The 16,147-nt window shown below is 44.4% G+C and overlaps 1 protein-coding gene across 1 annotated transcript in view; it reads right to left on the reverse strand.

Moving 5' to 3' along the window:
* Nucleotides 1–16,147, reverse strand: part of LOC135195676 (golgin subfamily A member 2-like) — a 212,058-nt gene that overhangs the window by 115,434 nt on the left and 80,477 nt on the right. Inside the window, exons 5-6 of the mRNA XM_064222066.1 lie at nucleotides 15,851–16,055; nucleotides 15,164–15,329 (exon numbers count right to left, since the gene is read on the reverse strand). Of these exons, the coding sequence (XP_064078136.1) occupies nucleotides 15,164–15,329; nucleotides 15,851–16,055 (371 nt within the window). The remainder of the gene's footprint in view (nucleotides 1–15,163; nucleotides 15,330–15,850; nucleotides 16,056–16,147) is intronic.

The raw sequence follows: 16,147 nt of genomic DNA on the forward strand, positions 1-16,147 counted from the left end.
GAACTGAGTCTGGCGAACGAATCGGTTCAGGAGAGAAAGGTCTATGACTGGTCTCCAACCCGCCGAAGTCTTCTCTACGAGAAAGACTCGGCTGTAGAACCTGGGAGAGCAGTCCAACACGACTTTCACAGCACCCTTGCTCAGTATCTTCTGCACTTCTACTAGTGCTAGATGTTTCATTGATCCCACTACGTAGGAAAGAAGATGGACAGAGCGGTTGGTGAGAGGTGGCAGAGACTTGAAGGGGAGTAGATAACCATCCTGAAGGACATCCACTACCTAAATCTGCTCCATATCACTGCCAAGCTGCCCAATGGCTCGATAGGCAACCCCCCCCCACCCACACATACCAGCAGCTGGAGGGGAAAGCCGACCCTAGCATTTCCCCTTCTTACCCTTACCCGAAGGCAAGGTTGGCTGAAAGGGGTGTGACGGTGCTCCCTTCGAAGAGAAAGAAGAAGGCTGGGTCATTCCTTGAGATCCCTTAGAAGCAGAGGACTTCTTTGGGCCGAAGAAGAACTAGCCAGACTTGAAGGTCTAGCCGCAGTGGAATGTGCAGGCACAGAAGCCTTCACTACTGCCTGGTGAACAAGCCGGTCCTTGTTGTCATCCCACTGCGAAAGACCACAGGTCCAGCCAGGAGACTGTTTGGAGAGCCGCCATGGTGGTGGCTTCCAACGTTGCTGCCTCCTGCTGTGAGAGAAAAATAATCTTGCTAGTCAGGAGGAAGCAGTCTATCCGATCAGTTGGACCTTGTCCTGAGACAAGATTATTCTTTTGATCAAACACTCCATCAGCCAAGGCTGACCACGGAAGTCCCATTAAAGCCTTGGGTTCCCTTTTGCGTTCCCAAAAAAGATTTGAGGCAGGAGGGGCAATCTCCAGTAGAGGAGGTCGCAGCTGCTACCCCGAGATTGTTATGCTGATGTATCAGTGCAACAAACTCCGCAAAGGTCCTCTGTATCTCAGGGGTGTCCAAATCCCTTGGCAAAGGACCATCCAGTCCTTCCAGGAATCATTTCCCTGGATCTACTCCCCCATGAGGGAGAACCACGCCAGACCACTTAGATCCATCCTCAACGACTTTAGCATGTTTGATGGGGTCCTAAATCCCCAGGAACGTAGGCCGCTGCTACCGAATCCCATGGATAGGGCTGTTCAGGATTCCTACTACAGGCAGTCCCTGGTTATCGGTGGACTCGGTTATTGGCGGACTCAGTTATCGGCGATCTGGTTTTATGGTGCTTCTCTAGCACCATAATGGGACGAGTTCTGGTTATTGGCACCATAAGGATTCTTATTGAGCGCCATGATGCTTATGGTGTGTGGAACCAAGGACTACCTATATTCACCTTGTCCCTCCCGGTGTAGCCCAAGGAAGTAGAGGGAATAGGAGAGGTGGATTGGATGCTCTCGCTCGTCCTAGCAGAGCTGCTGCTGGGGGGGAGTGAGCCGCACCCTTTCACCAACCCGCGGTGGTGACAAGTGTGTGGGTCTAGGAGAGCGCGATAGTAAAGACGATGCGCTGTCCCAAGGAGAATGCTGTAGCAGGACTGGTAGCAGCGCTGCAGTGACGCAACTCGCCTGGCGAGACCGAGCATCATCCTCACGACGCATCCCAGTACTCTTTGGGGCTGAAGCCCCTAGCGAAGAGGACTATACAGGGGACCTCCTCTTAGCCGCTCCCGATGCTCTATCCCGGGGGACAAAGGCATCAACCATGGCTCCTGACGAAGAACCAGGCTTGGTCTTCGCTGGTGGTGTCCGAGCCGTGCCACTGTCATGAATAGGAGTTGACTACACGTTCATGACAGTAGATGTAAGACTACCCTTTGGAGGTTGTACATTCAGAGAAACTCATGAATGAGTCTCTGACACGGCCCCGGTCCCACTGGCTGCACCTTTGGAACTAGGGACCGGGAGGGTTAACAACCTTAGTTTGTGCTCCAGAGGCTTCCGAGACCCTGGCCCCTGAAGGCGGAGTCTCAGTTCCCTTTTCCAAAGTAGTTTCGGAGCCAATGAGAAAGCCAACTGCCTTCCTCCAGGAGGGAGGACGCAGACCCTTAGAAGCCTTGAGGCGAGACTTCTTAGGGGGCGGAGAGGCCACCTTCCTCTTCTTAGGTTGTGAATCCTTCAAAGGGGGTGATAAGGCGGCAGATGATGACGACGACGAAGATGAAGACAACAACACCTTCCTAAATCTCTTTTTCGACAGCTTCTGCAGGATTGTTGTCAAGGTTATACAGGTTTAGGTGCAGGAGCAGGGCCAGCAACAGATACAGGTGCACAAACAGGGCAGGGCACTGGTTTGTGTTCTGAGGCTGGCATATCCACAGCTGACAAGGGAGGGGCTGAGAACCTCGACACTGTCAACAATGGCATCCCGAAACCAGGAGGAGGAGGAGGCATCGGTATGTTGGATGACTGCAGATGTTGCCTTCCAACCAAGGAAGATGTCACACTCATGGGTTGATGTGCCCACACCAGGTGTGGAGGCGCGTACTAACCGGCTGGAAGTCGGTAGCCGTGGTGGTGGTGACTACGGAGTGGGTAGCAGCACTGCTGGAAGCACAGATGAGATGAGCAAGCAGCGCTTTTACTGAGGGGGCACCCACGAGTCCAAGGGAAGACCAAGGGTGGCCTAGTCCCGACACCTCCCTTGCAGAAGCAAAAGTCGGGTTAGGGAGAGTCATTCCTCACTCTGAAGAAAGACCTTTAGGGCGAGCAGAGACCCTAAGAGGAGCATTACATAGGTCCAAGGCCGCAACGCCCCCCGACTCATCGAAGGAGGAAGTGGAGAGAGGGCTCCCTGAAGAGGTGGCAGAAAATACAGGGCGATTGCTGGGAGAGAAGAATGAGGAAGATGGCTTTGCAATATTTGGAGTGGTTGGTGGCGTATTACTCCCCACCATGGTTTTGGGTTTCCTTAAATACCTCTTTCTCCCTGCAAACTACCCTACTAGGCAGCGGACCACAAGAAACACTCTGCACACATTATATCTCCATTACATTCACGCCCTTGGCATGAAGCACAAAGGGAGTGAGGATCTACCTTGAACGAGATGCGGATCTTTCTGCACTTCTTGTCATCTACTCCAGGGCAGCACCGGCTGGGTTAGAGGGCAGCAAAGGCTGTAAATCCAGGGTTTGCTGATTATGCATAATAAAATTCCACCAGGATAGAAGATCAAGAAGACAGCTTAACCCTCTTACGCCGATTGGACGTACTATTAAACGTCGAGTCAAAATGTCTCCCGTATGCCGAAAACTTTTGAATCACGCGCCTTGGGGGATGCTGGGAGTTCTCGGATCAAGGCGTTGTTTTGTTTACAATCGTTACGCAGGCGCGCAAGCGCGAATTTCTTTCTTATTGCACTAAAAAGTATCAGTGACACATCTCAAAAATTATTTCGTCACTTTGACATAACTTTTGCACCATTTTAAATTATCCGTTACATGAAGTATTATATATGAAAATGTGTGCAATTTCATGTAAAATACAACAAAAAAATACTCATGATTGTAGCTTTTATCAGTTTTGAAATATTTTCATATAAATAACGATGTGCCAAAATTTCAACCTCCTTCGGTCAAACTTTGACTCTAACCAAGAAATGGTCGAAAAACGAAAATTGTAGTTAAATCTCTTATATTCTTTTGTAATATTCAATCATTTGCCTTCATTTTGAAACCAAAATTGGACGTCTCTAGCACAATATTTCGAGTTTATGGTGAATTTATGAAAAAACTTTTTCCTTACGTCCGCGCGGTAACTCTTCCGATAAATTTTTTTCGTGCAATTGTCCTAATGTTTTTGCACCATTTTAAATTTGCCGTTACATAAAGTTTTATATATGGTGGATGTAGGCAATTTCATGTACAATACAACTAAAAACAACCCATGGTTGTAGCTTTTATCAGTTGTTTTGAAATATTTTCATATAAATAATGATAAGTGCAAAAATTTCAACCTTCAGTCAACTTTGGGGACTCTAACCGAAAATTGTAAGTTCAAAACTCTTATATTCTAGTAATATTCAATCATTTACCTTAATTTTGCAACAAATTGGAAGTCTCTAGCACAATATTTTGATTTATGGTGAATTTATGAAAAAAAAAAGGGATTTTGACGAAGGAAAAAATCTATTCTGGGTGATTGGCTCGTGTCGCCCTATGAAAGTATCCTTAATATCATTCTTTCTAGGTAAAATTAGCCTAAAATTACCAGAGAAAAACAAAATTAAGAAAATGTCAGTAAAACTGACTCGCTCACTCTTAAAAAAGAAGTGTCGGTATGATAAAGGGGCGAGTGTGGAACACTACCACGAGCCAAACACCAATTAGAACTTCCTATCAGAATCCCCCAAGAGAGAGCTGATACCAACGGGCGATGCAGCCTCTACTACTACTACTAGAGGACGCCACGGACAGCAGCGCCCCTAGCGGACATCCTTAAATAAAACAGTAAATACATCTTGTCCTGCAAGGGGGGGAAAACAAACTATAAAAAGGGGGGGTTTCATAGGGCGACACGAGCCAATCACCCAGAAATAGATTTTTCCTTCGTCAAAATCCCTTTTCTGGGCTCAGCTCGTGTCGGCCTATGAAAGAGTACCAGAGAAACAGACGAAGATGGAAAAGGGAACAATGAAAAACAATTTAAAATGATGGATATAATATAAGTAAATCAATTACAGCATACAAAATTACAGCACTTAAACAACTTGTTTTAACAGTAAAATAATAAAATGTTAGTAATCTTAAAGTACTTAAATGGTAATTAAAGTAAATTACAAAGATGCATGTAAAATAAGGAAAAATTGGGACTTTACTTAACAAAAATACAAAATTATAAAATATATACACCATGTGTCCTACCCTAGCATAAAAATAAGGGTAGGGTACACTGAAATCCATCATCAATACAAATATTCCAAAATATATACAAACACATTGTGACTGAAGTTCATCATTAACATAAAATGGTGAATATATACAAACATATTGTGTACTACCCTAGCATAAAAATAAGGGTAGTACACTGAAGTACATTATCAGTACAAATGTGGATGTCCCTAGAAAAAACAAAAAAAACTAAGGGACAATCCACTATATGATACAACGGCTAAGTGGCTATGATGTTTGAGTAGCCTGACGATAGGGTGAGGCATGTTGGTTGATGTAGGTAGAAAGGAGACCTGGATCTATACTACAACTACTAAACAGTATCAGGGGAAACTATGTTTCCCCGCTGCTACTGCTGAAAAACTTTAAAGATTCAAGGACTTTAAATAATGCGTTTAAAGACTGTCGGGGATTTCCAATCCAGTATACTTTCTAAGATCCTCAAAGTTCATATGTTGGAAATAATTAATTGAGGTGGCTACTCCCCTGATATCATGTGCTTTTGGGAATGACTCAGGGTTGGCTTGTTTAATGAAGTAAAGGATTTGCTGTCTAATGCCTTTAACTGATAAAGTACCACCTTTTTCTTCATGAAGGAGAGCACCTGAGGATCTAGAAGAAGTACGAGATAGAAAGGCTCTAAGAGTTTGATACTGGGCAGAGAGAAGGATCCTGTGGAAGTGGGATAACCTTCCAAGGGGCCACCTTGCAAGAGGATCTTCTTTTTGGCTAAAAAGCTACGATCCGGAGCAAGTAGAACTTCTCCTGATGGAGGAATTCCACATGACCCGCATCCCTGGATAGAGCCGACAGTTCTGAAATTCTAGCTCCTGAGGCTAGGCTTAATAAGAATAATGTCTTCCTCAGGAGCATTATGAATGTACAAGATGAGTTGTCAGTATCTGAAGCTAGTTTGAGGACGTCATTTAAGAACCATGAAACTGTAGTAGGCCTCTGGGAAGGTCTAAGTCTAGCACAGGCTTTAGGGATAGATGTGAAATAAGATTCAGTCAAATCTATCTGAAAACCTACTTGAAAGATTTTCTTCAAAGCCGATTTATGAGTGGTAATCGTGCGAGATGCTAAAGCCTTTTTCAAATAAGGATCTGAAAAAGGATATAGCCAAATTAAACTGTCATGGTTGTAGTGTTCGATTCTCTCAAGAAAGATGCTAATTTTTTAACAGCTGAGTCATATTGTCTAATGGTTGATCTCTCTCTTATCTGATTCTAGGAAGAGAATATTCTGTGGATCAATGTCAGCATCTTTATTAGCCGCAAACTTCATGAAGTCCATAAAGTTAGGTGTCTGGAGAGTTCCTGAGGAAGCGAACACAGTCCTCATTTGTACTGATTGTGATAGTTTGGGATTGGGGATCCGTTGAGGTCGGAGACCCAATTCAAGAGAGAGGATACCAGTTGCTCTTGGGGGCCCAGTCCGGTGCAATCAGAGCTACTATCCCTCTGAAAGACCTTAGTTTGTCTAGGACTTTCAAGAGAAGATTCACTGGAGGAAAAACATAAATTCTCCTCCACTGATTCCAATCTAACGACAGGGCGTCCGTGGCATAAGCCAGAGGGTCCAGGTTGGGGGCCACATAGCAAGGGAGCTTGTGGTTCGCATTGTGAGGCGAAGAGATCCACTTGGAGACCTGGGACTCTCCGGCTTACCCACTGGAATGACCCGACGTCCAGAGACCACTCTGATTCCAGAGGAACTGACGGGACAGAGCGTCTGCTATCACATTTCTTACTCCTGCCAGGTGAGTGGCAGACAGATGCCATTTGTGTTGTTTGCTAATGCAAAGATGGCTATCATGACATGGTTCACATGTTTTGGATTTGGACCCTCCTCTGTTGATGCAATGAACTACCACTGCACTGTCCAAAAACTAGCCTTAGATGAGACTTCTTCGGGGGAAGCAGTCTCTTCAGAGTAAGAAATACTGCCATTGCTTCCAACACGTTTATGTGGAGCTGGCGAAATTGAACTGACCAAGTCCCCTGAACCTGTTTGAACTGAGAGTATCCCCCCACCCGGACAGGGATGCATCCGTGGGAAGATGGTTAAGCACTGGGAGGGGATATTGAAGGGTACTTTCTTTGCAAGTTCTTTACTTTTGACCAAGGCCGTAGTTGGTTGCGAAGGATCTGTGGAATTACTGACAACTTGTCTCGATATTTGGAGTTTGCTTTTGACCGCCAAATTCGATTTATATCTTTCAGCCTTGCTTTCAGAAGGATATCTGTTACCGAAGCAAACTGAAGAGACCCTAGGATTCTCTCCTGGTTTCTTCTTGACGTTTGTTTGCATTTGAGGAATTGCCTGACAGATTTTGCTATTTCCTTCCGTTTGGCCACTGGAATTGATAGATTGTGGGAAGACAAATCCCATTGGATTCCTAGCCACTGAAAACGAGATTACCGGAGTAAGTCTGGATTTCGTTTTGTTTATCTGCGGAACCCCAGATGTTCCAGAAAGTGAACTACCTTTTTGGTAGCTTCGAGACATTCCTCGACTGTTGGTGCCCAGATCAACCAATCGTCGAGGTATGCCGCTACCATGATTCCCTGAGCTCTCAATTGTTGTACAACCACTTCTGCTATCTTTGTGAATACCCTGGGCCGGGGCTACATTCAGACCGAAGGGCATCACTTTGAATGAGAATGTCTGATTTCCTAGGGCCTGAATCCCTAGGAATGGGCGGAAGTGCCTGGCTATAGGGATATGATAGTATGCGTCTGTAAGATCGATGGAGCATGTGACGGCTCCACGCGGAAGTAAGGTCCTTACTTGCGAGAGGTAAGCATCTTGAACTTGTCGCAGCGAATGAAAGAGTTTAGCTTTGAAACAAAGTCTAAGATTACTCTTTCTTTTTGTTTGAGTCTTTCTTTGGCACGCGAATAAGCGCCCTTGAAATTTTAGATGTTTGACTCTCGCAATAGCTCCTTTCTGAAGGAGTTCTTCCGCGTAATCTATCAATTCCTTTGACGGTACCTGATGAAATGATTTGATTGGAGGGGGATCTTTGATCCAACTCCAGCCTAATCCTTTGGACACTATGCTCTGTGCCCAATTGCTGAACCCCCACCTGTGGCGGAAGAGGAACAGCCTCCCTCCTACCTGGGGAGCCTCATTGCTGATGGGCGGGTTGGCCACCACGCCCTCCTCTGAACTGTCTACTCCTCGTGCCCCTTCCTGCGCCACGCTGACGAAAGTAACCTCTCGCCCTACCTCTCGGTTGAGAGTAGCCTTGAGCCTCATAAGCAGGGTTGAAGGCCGGCGAGATAGCGTAGGAAGTGGATGGTTGAGATTGCTGGGGCACCAGGAGGAAAGGTTGGTTCTGTTTAGAGGTGGAAGGTTGTCCCTGTTGGGTAACTGGGACTGCCTGCACAAATTGCTGCTGTTGTTGGAGTTTTTTATAAGCTGGAACCTCTTACCAGCCTTCTTTGGTTTCTTGCCAGCAGTGGGAACGGATTCCTGTTTCCTCTTTGGAGGAAATACCCCACCTAGCTCTAAGGCTCTGGTTGAGTCTAGCAGCTTCGTGGTGGACCTCGTTCACTGCGGACTCTGGGAAGAGATCCGCTCCCACATGCTTGCAGCCAAGAGTCTATTAGGCTCATGCCTGATTGTGCACTCTTGTAGGACATGCTTCCGGCAGTTCCTCCTAGCCTGGAAGAAGTCAAAAGCGTCCGTCAGAACCGTCTGAAACTGAGATTTCGCCAGAATCGTGAACAGCGGTTCGTAGCGTAGGAAAAAGAGCAGCCATTTCTGTAATGATGAGGGAATTGAGGGACCTGCCAAACTAGTTCGCGCATCGAACTCTGCCTGGATTAGGGAATCCGGCAGCCTAGGTACTTCTCACCGAACTGGTCCATGGCGCAGTCCGGCTTGAGTTTACCCAGCGTGAATGTAGCTGGCAGGTTTTCCCACAATTCTCCGAAGGCGGGGAAGAGAGGAGAAGTAGACTCCGCCTCCCTCAACTGTGGAATGGGCTCATCCTTGAGGACTGCCTGAAGAGACTTCTCCACCAATTTCGTGGCGAACGGAAGAGAGACCTCCTCTTCCGTCGCGAAAATAGTGAAGGGGACTCTTGTAGGCCTGGAGTTTTAGTGTTAGTACACTCCCAGTCCTCAAGGCAATGAACCCATTCCCGCTGGGCGTGATCTCTACTGTAAAGAACTGACTCCTTAGAGATTTTGTCTTCTCTCGTGAGAGCCGTTGGCGTCAGCCTAGCATACCCGATGAAAGGCTGCGTCAGACCCGGAGGGTAGAACTCGAAGTCCTCAATCCTTCGAGTTCCACACTCCGGGATAGAAATCATTCCGTCCTTGAATGGAGCGTAGGCAGCTACTCTCCATGGGTTCTCCATAGAGAAAGCTGGCAAGGAGTCATAAGGTGGAAGTTGAAGAATCCCCGTGCTAGATGCAGGGGAGACTGGGGGAGGAGCCTGAGCTAGCCCAGCTACTCGGTCCTCATTCTCTCTCATTCTATTAGAGAGATCCTGGATTGACTGTCCAGTTTGAGACAGACTGTTTGACAATTGGGCAAACATCTGCTCGAACCGCGTTTCCCAGTGCAGGAGATTTAGGGAGCCTACTAGCACGCCCACCTGTTCCATCACCCCTGCTGAGACAGTAGAGGGATCGCAGGTGCTGGTGCTTGCTACCCCTGCCGGCATAGCCGGAGGCCGGAGTGGAAGCAGCGGAGGCGGGAGAAGGCAGTGACTCGGTGGGAGTGCGAGCCTTCTCCTCGAAGCCTTGCTTCTGGAGCTCTTCGATTGGGAAGCAGCCCGGCTTTGCCTTCACCGCATCGGCATAGGAAGTCGACGACGTTCCTAGCCGAAGAAGACGAAGACGACTTCCTAGAAGTCGACTTAGATAAGGTCTTCGGTTCTCTCTTTCCCTTCTCCTTAGGAGGTACAGAGAGAGCGGGAGAGCGAATAGGGATCTTCGATCCCGCAAAGCCTTGGAAAGAAGCGGAAGAAGAGGGTGGGGACAGGAGAAGATCCAGGAGCGCCCAAGGAAAGACCTTGGCGCCCGACATACCTACCTCAACCAACAAATCCTCCCCACCTACCGCCATGGCTCTAGGTTAAGGTCCAGGGCAGCGACGTCCGGAACCGACTCCTGGGAAGCTACGACCCCAAACGATTTGCTGGGAGGTCTTGCTGGATGGAGGCTATCAGTGGGGCAGCGGACAAGGGGTCGACGTAACCCGTCGACTTGCCCGCGGGGAAGATCTGGATGGCCAGCTTCCTATCCAAAATGTAGGCTGGCCCTTGGCGGCGTTTTTCCAAACCGCCGCCCACCCACGCTTTCAGGGTGGCGAGGGCGACTTCCCTCACACCGCTAGCCTGAAAGAAAGGTGAGATTAGCTGCCAATTGTGGAACGGGGTTAACAAACTTACGACTAGAAGTTGTTAGTAAAATCATAAGTAAGTCTATAATGACTTACAACCCCATCTCCAGCTGACCGACTAGGTCGTAGCATATGGCGCAGGCTTCAGGGTGCCAGACGATCAACTCGTTGAACGACGTGGACAAGGGGCGTGAGACCTGCACTCGTCATGTCCACAGGGGTCGTAAAGCGTCGCATTACAGGCTGGGACCTGGCAGTTGGTAGCCTGTAAGTGAAAAAGTACATGAGTACCAAGTAAACACTTACAGCCTAACATATGCTCCGCTGGTGCCGGAGCGATAAAGTTAGATAAAACCAGAGCCCCGCCAAAATACGTGTGGTAACCAGGTTGGAAGATAGGCTATGGCTCCGCCGATGGCGGAAACACAAGAATCAACCAACTAGGAGTGGTGGTAATGGAAACCATGACGGAAAATGGCAGGGATGGTTGATAAAATAATAATAATAACACACAATTCATTGTAAAATATCTTATAATTAGGGTATATCCTTAAATAACAAAAATAAAACAACTTCTCTCCGCCCGGTCTACTAGAAGAGTGCGTAGGTAAGGGTAAGCTCCCTTCCGGTAGTGGGAGAGATATAAGGATATAGTAGGCAAGCAACCGACCACTCGTAGTGCCCACCCTGCCCGCTAGCGGAGCCAGTAACCTATAACCAAAGGTGCCCCGGCTGCCTGAACGGAAGGCTCCTTTCGGTATCGTAGGGAGGTGGCTGAGCAACTGGGGAGGGGAGGAGGAAGGTCTCGGCGAAACACGGCGGGAGACGAGGAGGGGGGGAGGGATGGCCTACTCCTCCCCGCCTCACCAACTACCCGCATGGAGACCCGGTACCTCATAGTGGTCGCCCTATACCCCCCGCTGGCGGGAGGACCCCTGGACACCTCCGAAAGTGTGAGAGAAGGCGATGAGGTTGTCATAACAACCAAGGGGTCCCCCAGCTCCTCCCTATATCAGAGAGGGAGGGAAGGGGCAGGGTAAGGTGCTATGGAACACGTGACCGCAAGTGGCCTAGGCCGCGAGCAACACAACCGTGGTAGGGCCACGTGAACCAAGCTGTACCAATACATGGAACAAGCACCTAGGCTAGCCTAACACCCTAAAAAATAAGTAAATAAAATTACATCGAAAGGTGGAAGAGACACTTTTAGTAAAAGAGAAAGAAGCCCAGGAGGAGGCAGACTGTTCCAAGAAACAGGAGCCTACCTCGGAGCCAGCGATAGCCGATGTAGAGCAAGAGCCGGGATGCTGGGACGGAAAATAATAATAATAGCCTAAATACCAAGCTAAGAGAATGGTAGGAGGGCTGAACTTAAGCTAAAACTCGATGTAAAACAATGAATGTGATAACGTAAGCCCATAAGTATAAGAAGTCCCAGTATGGAGGACCGGGAATTCTTACGAGGCGGCATGGCCGCCACGAGACAACCGAGGAACCGTATATGACCTATTAAGAGGAAAATACTGGTACCCGGAAGATAAAACTAAGGTAAAATGTTACTTATGAGTTACTTAACTTAGCCGTGGCAATTGCAGAGCGTTCCATCGTAGATATACGAATAAAATCCAATAAAGCACGAGCCCAAGAAAATGGCGACTTGTCGCTAGCGCTAAAATTTAAGGATGTCCGCTAGGGCGCTGCTGTCCGTGGCGTCCTCTAGTAGTAGTAGTAGAGGCTGCATCGCCCGTTGGTATCAGCTCTCTCTTGGGGGGATTCTGATAGGAAGTTCTAATTGGTGTTTGGCTCGTGGTAGTGTTCCAACACTCGCCCCCCTTTATCATACCGACATTCTTTTTAAGAGTGAGCGAGTCAGTTTTACTGACATTTTCTTAATTTTGTTTTTCTCTGGTAATTTTAGGCTAATTTTACCTAGAAAGAATGATATTAAGGATACTTTCATAGGCCGACACGAGCTGAGCCAGAAAAAAACATTTTCCTTACGTCCGCGCAGTAACTTCCGAAAAAAATCAGAAATTTTTTCTTGCGATTGTCGAAATGTTTTGCACCATTAAAGTAGCCGTTACATAAAGTTTAATATATGAAAATGTGTGAAATTTCATGTAAAATAACAACTAAAAATGATTGAAGGTTGTAGCTTCTCTCTTTTTTGAAATATTTGCATATAAATCAAGATAAATAGAAAAAAAACTACGTTCGGTCAACTTTGACTCTACCGAAATAGTCGAAAAACGCAATTGTAAGCTAAAACTCTTACAATCTAGTAATATACAGTCATTTATCTTCATTTTGAAATAAATTGGAAGTCTCTAGCACAATATTTAGATTTATGGTGAATTTAAAAAAAAAACTTTCTTTCCCTCCGCGCGCCGATTCGCAGCCGCAAATCTCCGAAATGTGTATGTCTAATTCTCGTAATATTTGCTCCTTTTCATATTAGGCATTTTATAGAGTTTTATATATGAAAATGTGCGCAAATTCATGAAGAATACAAAAAAAATATGTGAAGGTTGTAGCTTTTCTCATTTTTGCAATATTTGCATATAAAAAATATATTTATAAAAATTTCGACATTCGGTCAAATTTAACTCGTCCGAAATGGTTGAAAACTGCAATTCTAAGCTAAAACTCTTACAGTATTGTAATATTCAATCATTTGTCTTCATTTTGAAACAAATTGAAAGTCTCTAGAACAATATTTAGATTTATGGTGAATTTCTGAAAAAAACATTTTTTTATGTCCGCGCGTTACGAATTCATGCATCATTTTGTGATAATATTTTTTCTGTGTTGCTTTGATCGTTTTACAATGTGTTATATATCAAAATGATTGCGCTTTTACCGTTTTTTGCACAGCTCGATTTGAATACAATTATGTATGAATTTTTTTTTTGTCGCTACCATGTATTGCATTATTTATACATGATAATGATATTTTTTTCATTTCTGATGGTTGCATACTAAACTTCAGGCAATGACAAAAAAGGAGCCAAAAATGAACTCTTAATCTTGAAAACTAAGTGCGCTGTGAATTTTTGACAAAATTATTTTTTCCGCTTCCGCGCTCACTCCAAACCCGCCTCGGCATACGGGAGACGTTTTGGTTTTTAGGGCTTCGGCGTAAGAGGGTTAAACAACAGTTGGGCAGAGAGCATTGAACACACGTCTTTCCACGACGACGGCCGAAAGCAAATTGGAATGTTTACACCCGGTCGGAGAGACTACCAACAACCGGACCGATAGTTAACTACTGAACCACCTTGTTTAAGAATTCAGCGGTCGTGTCCAGGCTATGCCTTAAGAAATTCCTATTGTAAAGGACAGAAGGTTTGTATATTGTGTAGGAACACTCTTTTCTTTCAGATAAATGGAGTATTGTAAGGGTAATTAGCATGTGTGTAGTTATTTCAGAGGAATGCCTTATAAAAACAAAACCAAAATTTCAAATTTGAATAACAAAAAACTTGTAATTTAAAATGACAAATTTTTAATGAATTTTTATTTTTCATAGCTAACAAACCTGAGGTCTTAGCAATAGGATAATCTTTTAGCTCTATTGTTAAGACCAAAGGTCTTAACAATACAAGCTGATTAAAAATTTGTCAGAATATACTAACATCAAACTGGGAATTAAAAATTTATTTGTCATTCAGTGCCTACTAACTCAAAATATCATGCAATTTCTGCTAAGTGAATAAGCAAAATATGACACATACATTTGAAAACGTGAGTGCTGCTTTGTTCACATACCCCTATGTATTTGGAAAATCTATTTGATTTACTGATGTGTACATTACTATGTTTTGCCAAGAAAGCTTGAAATGTTTGCTTTCAATGAAGCTATACAGGGTTCCCCCGTATTCGTGGGAAATGGGTATCAGACACCCCCCCAATAGCTACAACCCACAAATAGTTGAAGCCTTATAAAAATGCCTAAAACTGCCTATTTAGTTAGTTAAAACTTGAGAAAACCCCACTAAAAAAGTTTATACCTGGTTTTTTTTATAGTTTTATCACAAAAAGTGCATTTTATGATGAAACTGATAAAAAACATTTATATATGGATATTTTTCATAGAAAAATACTGCGAATAGGTAAATTTTCTGCGAATAATGGGGGTATATGTTCCAGAGAGAAATCCGTGAATACGTGAGTCCATGAATCAGGAGTGCACAAATACAGGGGTTCACTTAATATGAAATGCAGTACGATATTGTAAACTAATTTGCAAGGCTGGAAGTCTACTGGTTTATCATTATCATCATCATCATCACAGTTAAAATCATTCAACTTAATCAGACTATACAGTTAAAACTTGTCTCCCAGAGGACTAATCAATATTACTCAGTGATAAAATACTAATAAAGTAGTACGTACAGGCATTCCCTGGTTAATGGTAGGGGTGTCCTTTCGTGACCGACGCTGCTAACCGAAAATCAGCAATAAAAACTCTAATATCTTGCTTTACGACACAGCTAACCAGGTACTATTAGTGACATTAACTGGATATCGGCGCTGTAACCAGAGATCAGCACCGCTGTATACTGGAGATCAGTACTGCTAACCAGAGATTGGCGCTGCTAACTGGAGATTGGTGCTGAAAATCCAGTTAACAGCGTTGTTAGACAAGCGTCATAAAACTGGATAGCAGTTGACCGATCCCGTCGTTAACTGGGGCTGCCTATATTGGGATATTTGCTACCGAGTGAAAGGTGCACTTAGGGCAAGTTATGATTTGTTTGCCAATCGTCAATATCTTCTCAAACAGTTCTATGTCATTTAATAGATCTATAGAAAATAACACAGCTTACAGAATGCACAGTATGTATATAGTGTACTGTACAATATAACTCTGCATCATTAAACAAACAATACATACCTAAGCTTGAAATTGGACATTTTATTGGTATCCAAGTCTTTGGAAACATTAGTTTGCTGGTCTTTCAGAACCTCATACTGTGATGTCAAGTCTTTCAGGCTAGATTCCAGCTCACTCACCCTCTGCCGAGAAGCACTAAGCCTTCCATCTAGTTCTGAGACTTCACCTGAAATGTTAATACAGTCTGATAATGTATTCAGAATTTTTCAATTCTCCTATATGTGTAAGCAATAAATAACTGGACAAAAAAATAAATTCCCTTTAATAAAAGGATTTTATTTCAAAGTTTTCACTGGAAACAAAATCAAACCATTAGTGTTTTATATCAATCCCATTGGGAAATGTTATGTAGAGGAAGTCAAATGTATGTAATATTCTTAATCCAAAATATTTATACAAAGTTTAGAATTACTATTTTATGTTATGTTATTATTACTAATGTTATAAAGTAGTTTAACACAACCTCTGGAGAGAGAGAGAGAGAGAGAGAGAGAGAGAGAGAGAGAGAGAGAGAGAGAGAGAGAGAGAGAGAGAGAGAGAGAGAGATCGTAATCTCTAATTTTGATGAGGATGTTTTGAATTCGCCTACACGAGAGGAGTAATCTAAACATAATAAAACAAAATGCCGATAAAGGTAATTTCATAAATACTGTATCATAAATTGAATATTGCACACAAAATGCTTACCTGCTTTCTGTTTGAGGGCGTGGTTGGCATGAGTAAGTGAAGACTGGAGTTCTGATTTTTCCGATACTAAAATTCCAATGGTCTGAATGTGAACTTGGAGTTGCTCCCTCATGCTTTCTATTTCTCTTACACCACCTCCTGCACTAGAATTAAGAACCCCTTGCGCAGCACTCAACTCTGCTTCAACCCTCTCTAATTGTGCTTTCTGGAAAGAACATAAAAATAAAAAAACTTTCATTAATCACTTCAAGAAATATCTTTAAATTTGTAGAGAGGGACTATGGAACATATAATCTA

Source organism: Macrobrachium nipponense, chromosome 16, assembly GCF_015104395.2.
Source record: "Macrobrachium nipponense isolate FS-2020 chromosome 16, ASM1510439v2, whole genome shotgun sequence".
Lineage (NCBI taxonomy): Eukaryota > Metazoa > Arthropoda > Malacostraca > Decapoda > Palaemonidae > Macrobrachium > Macrobrachium nipponense.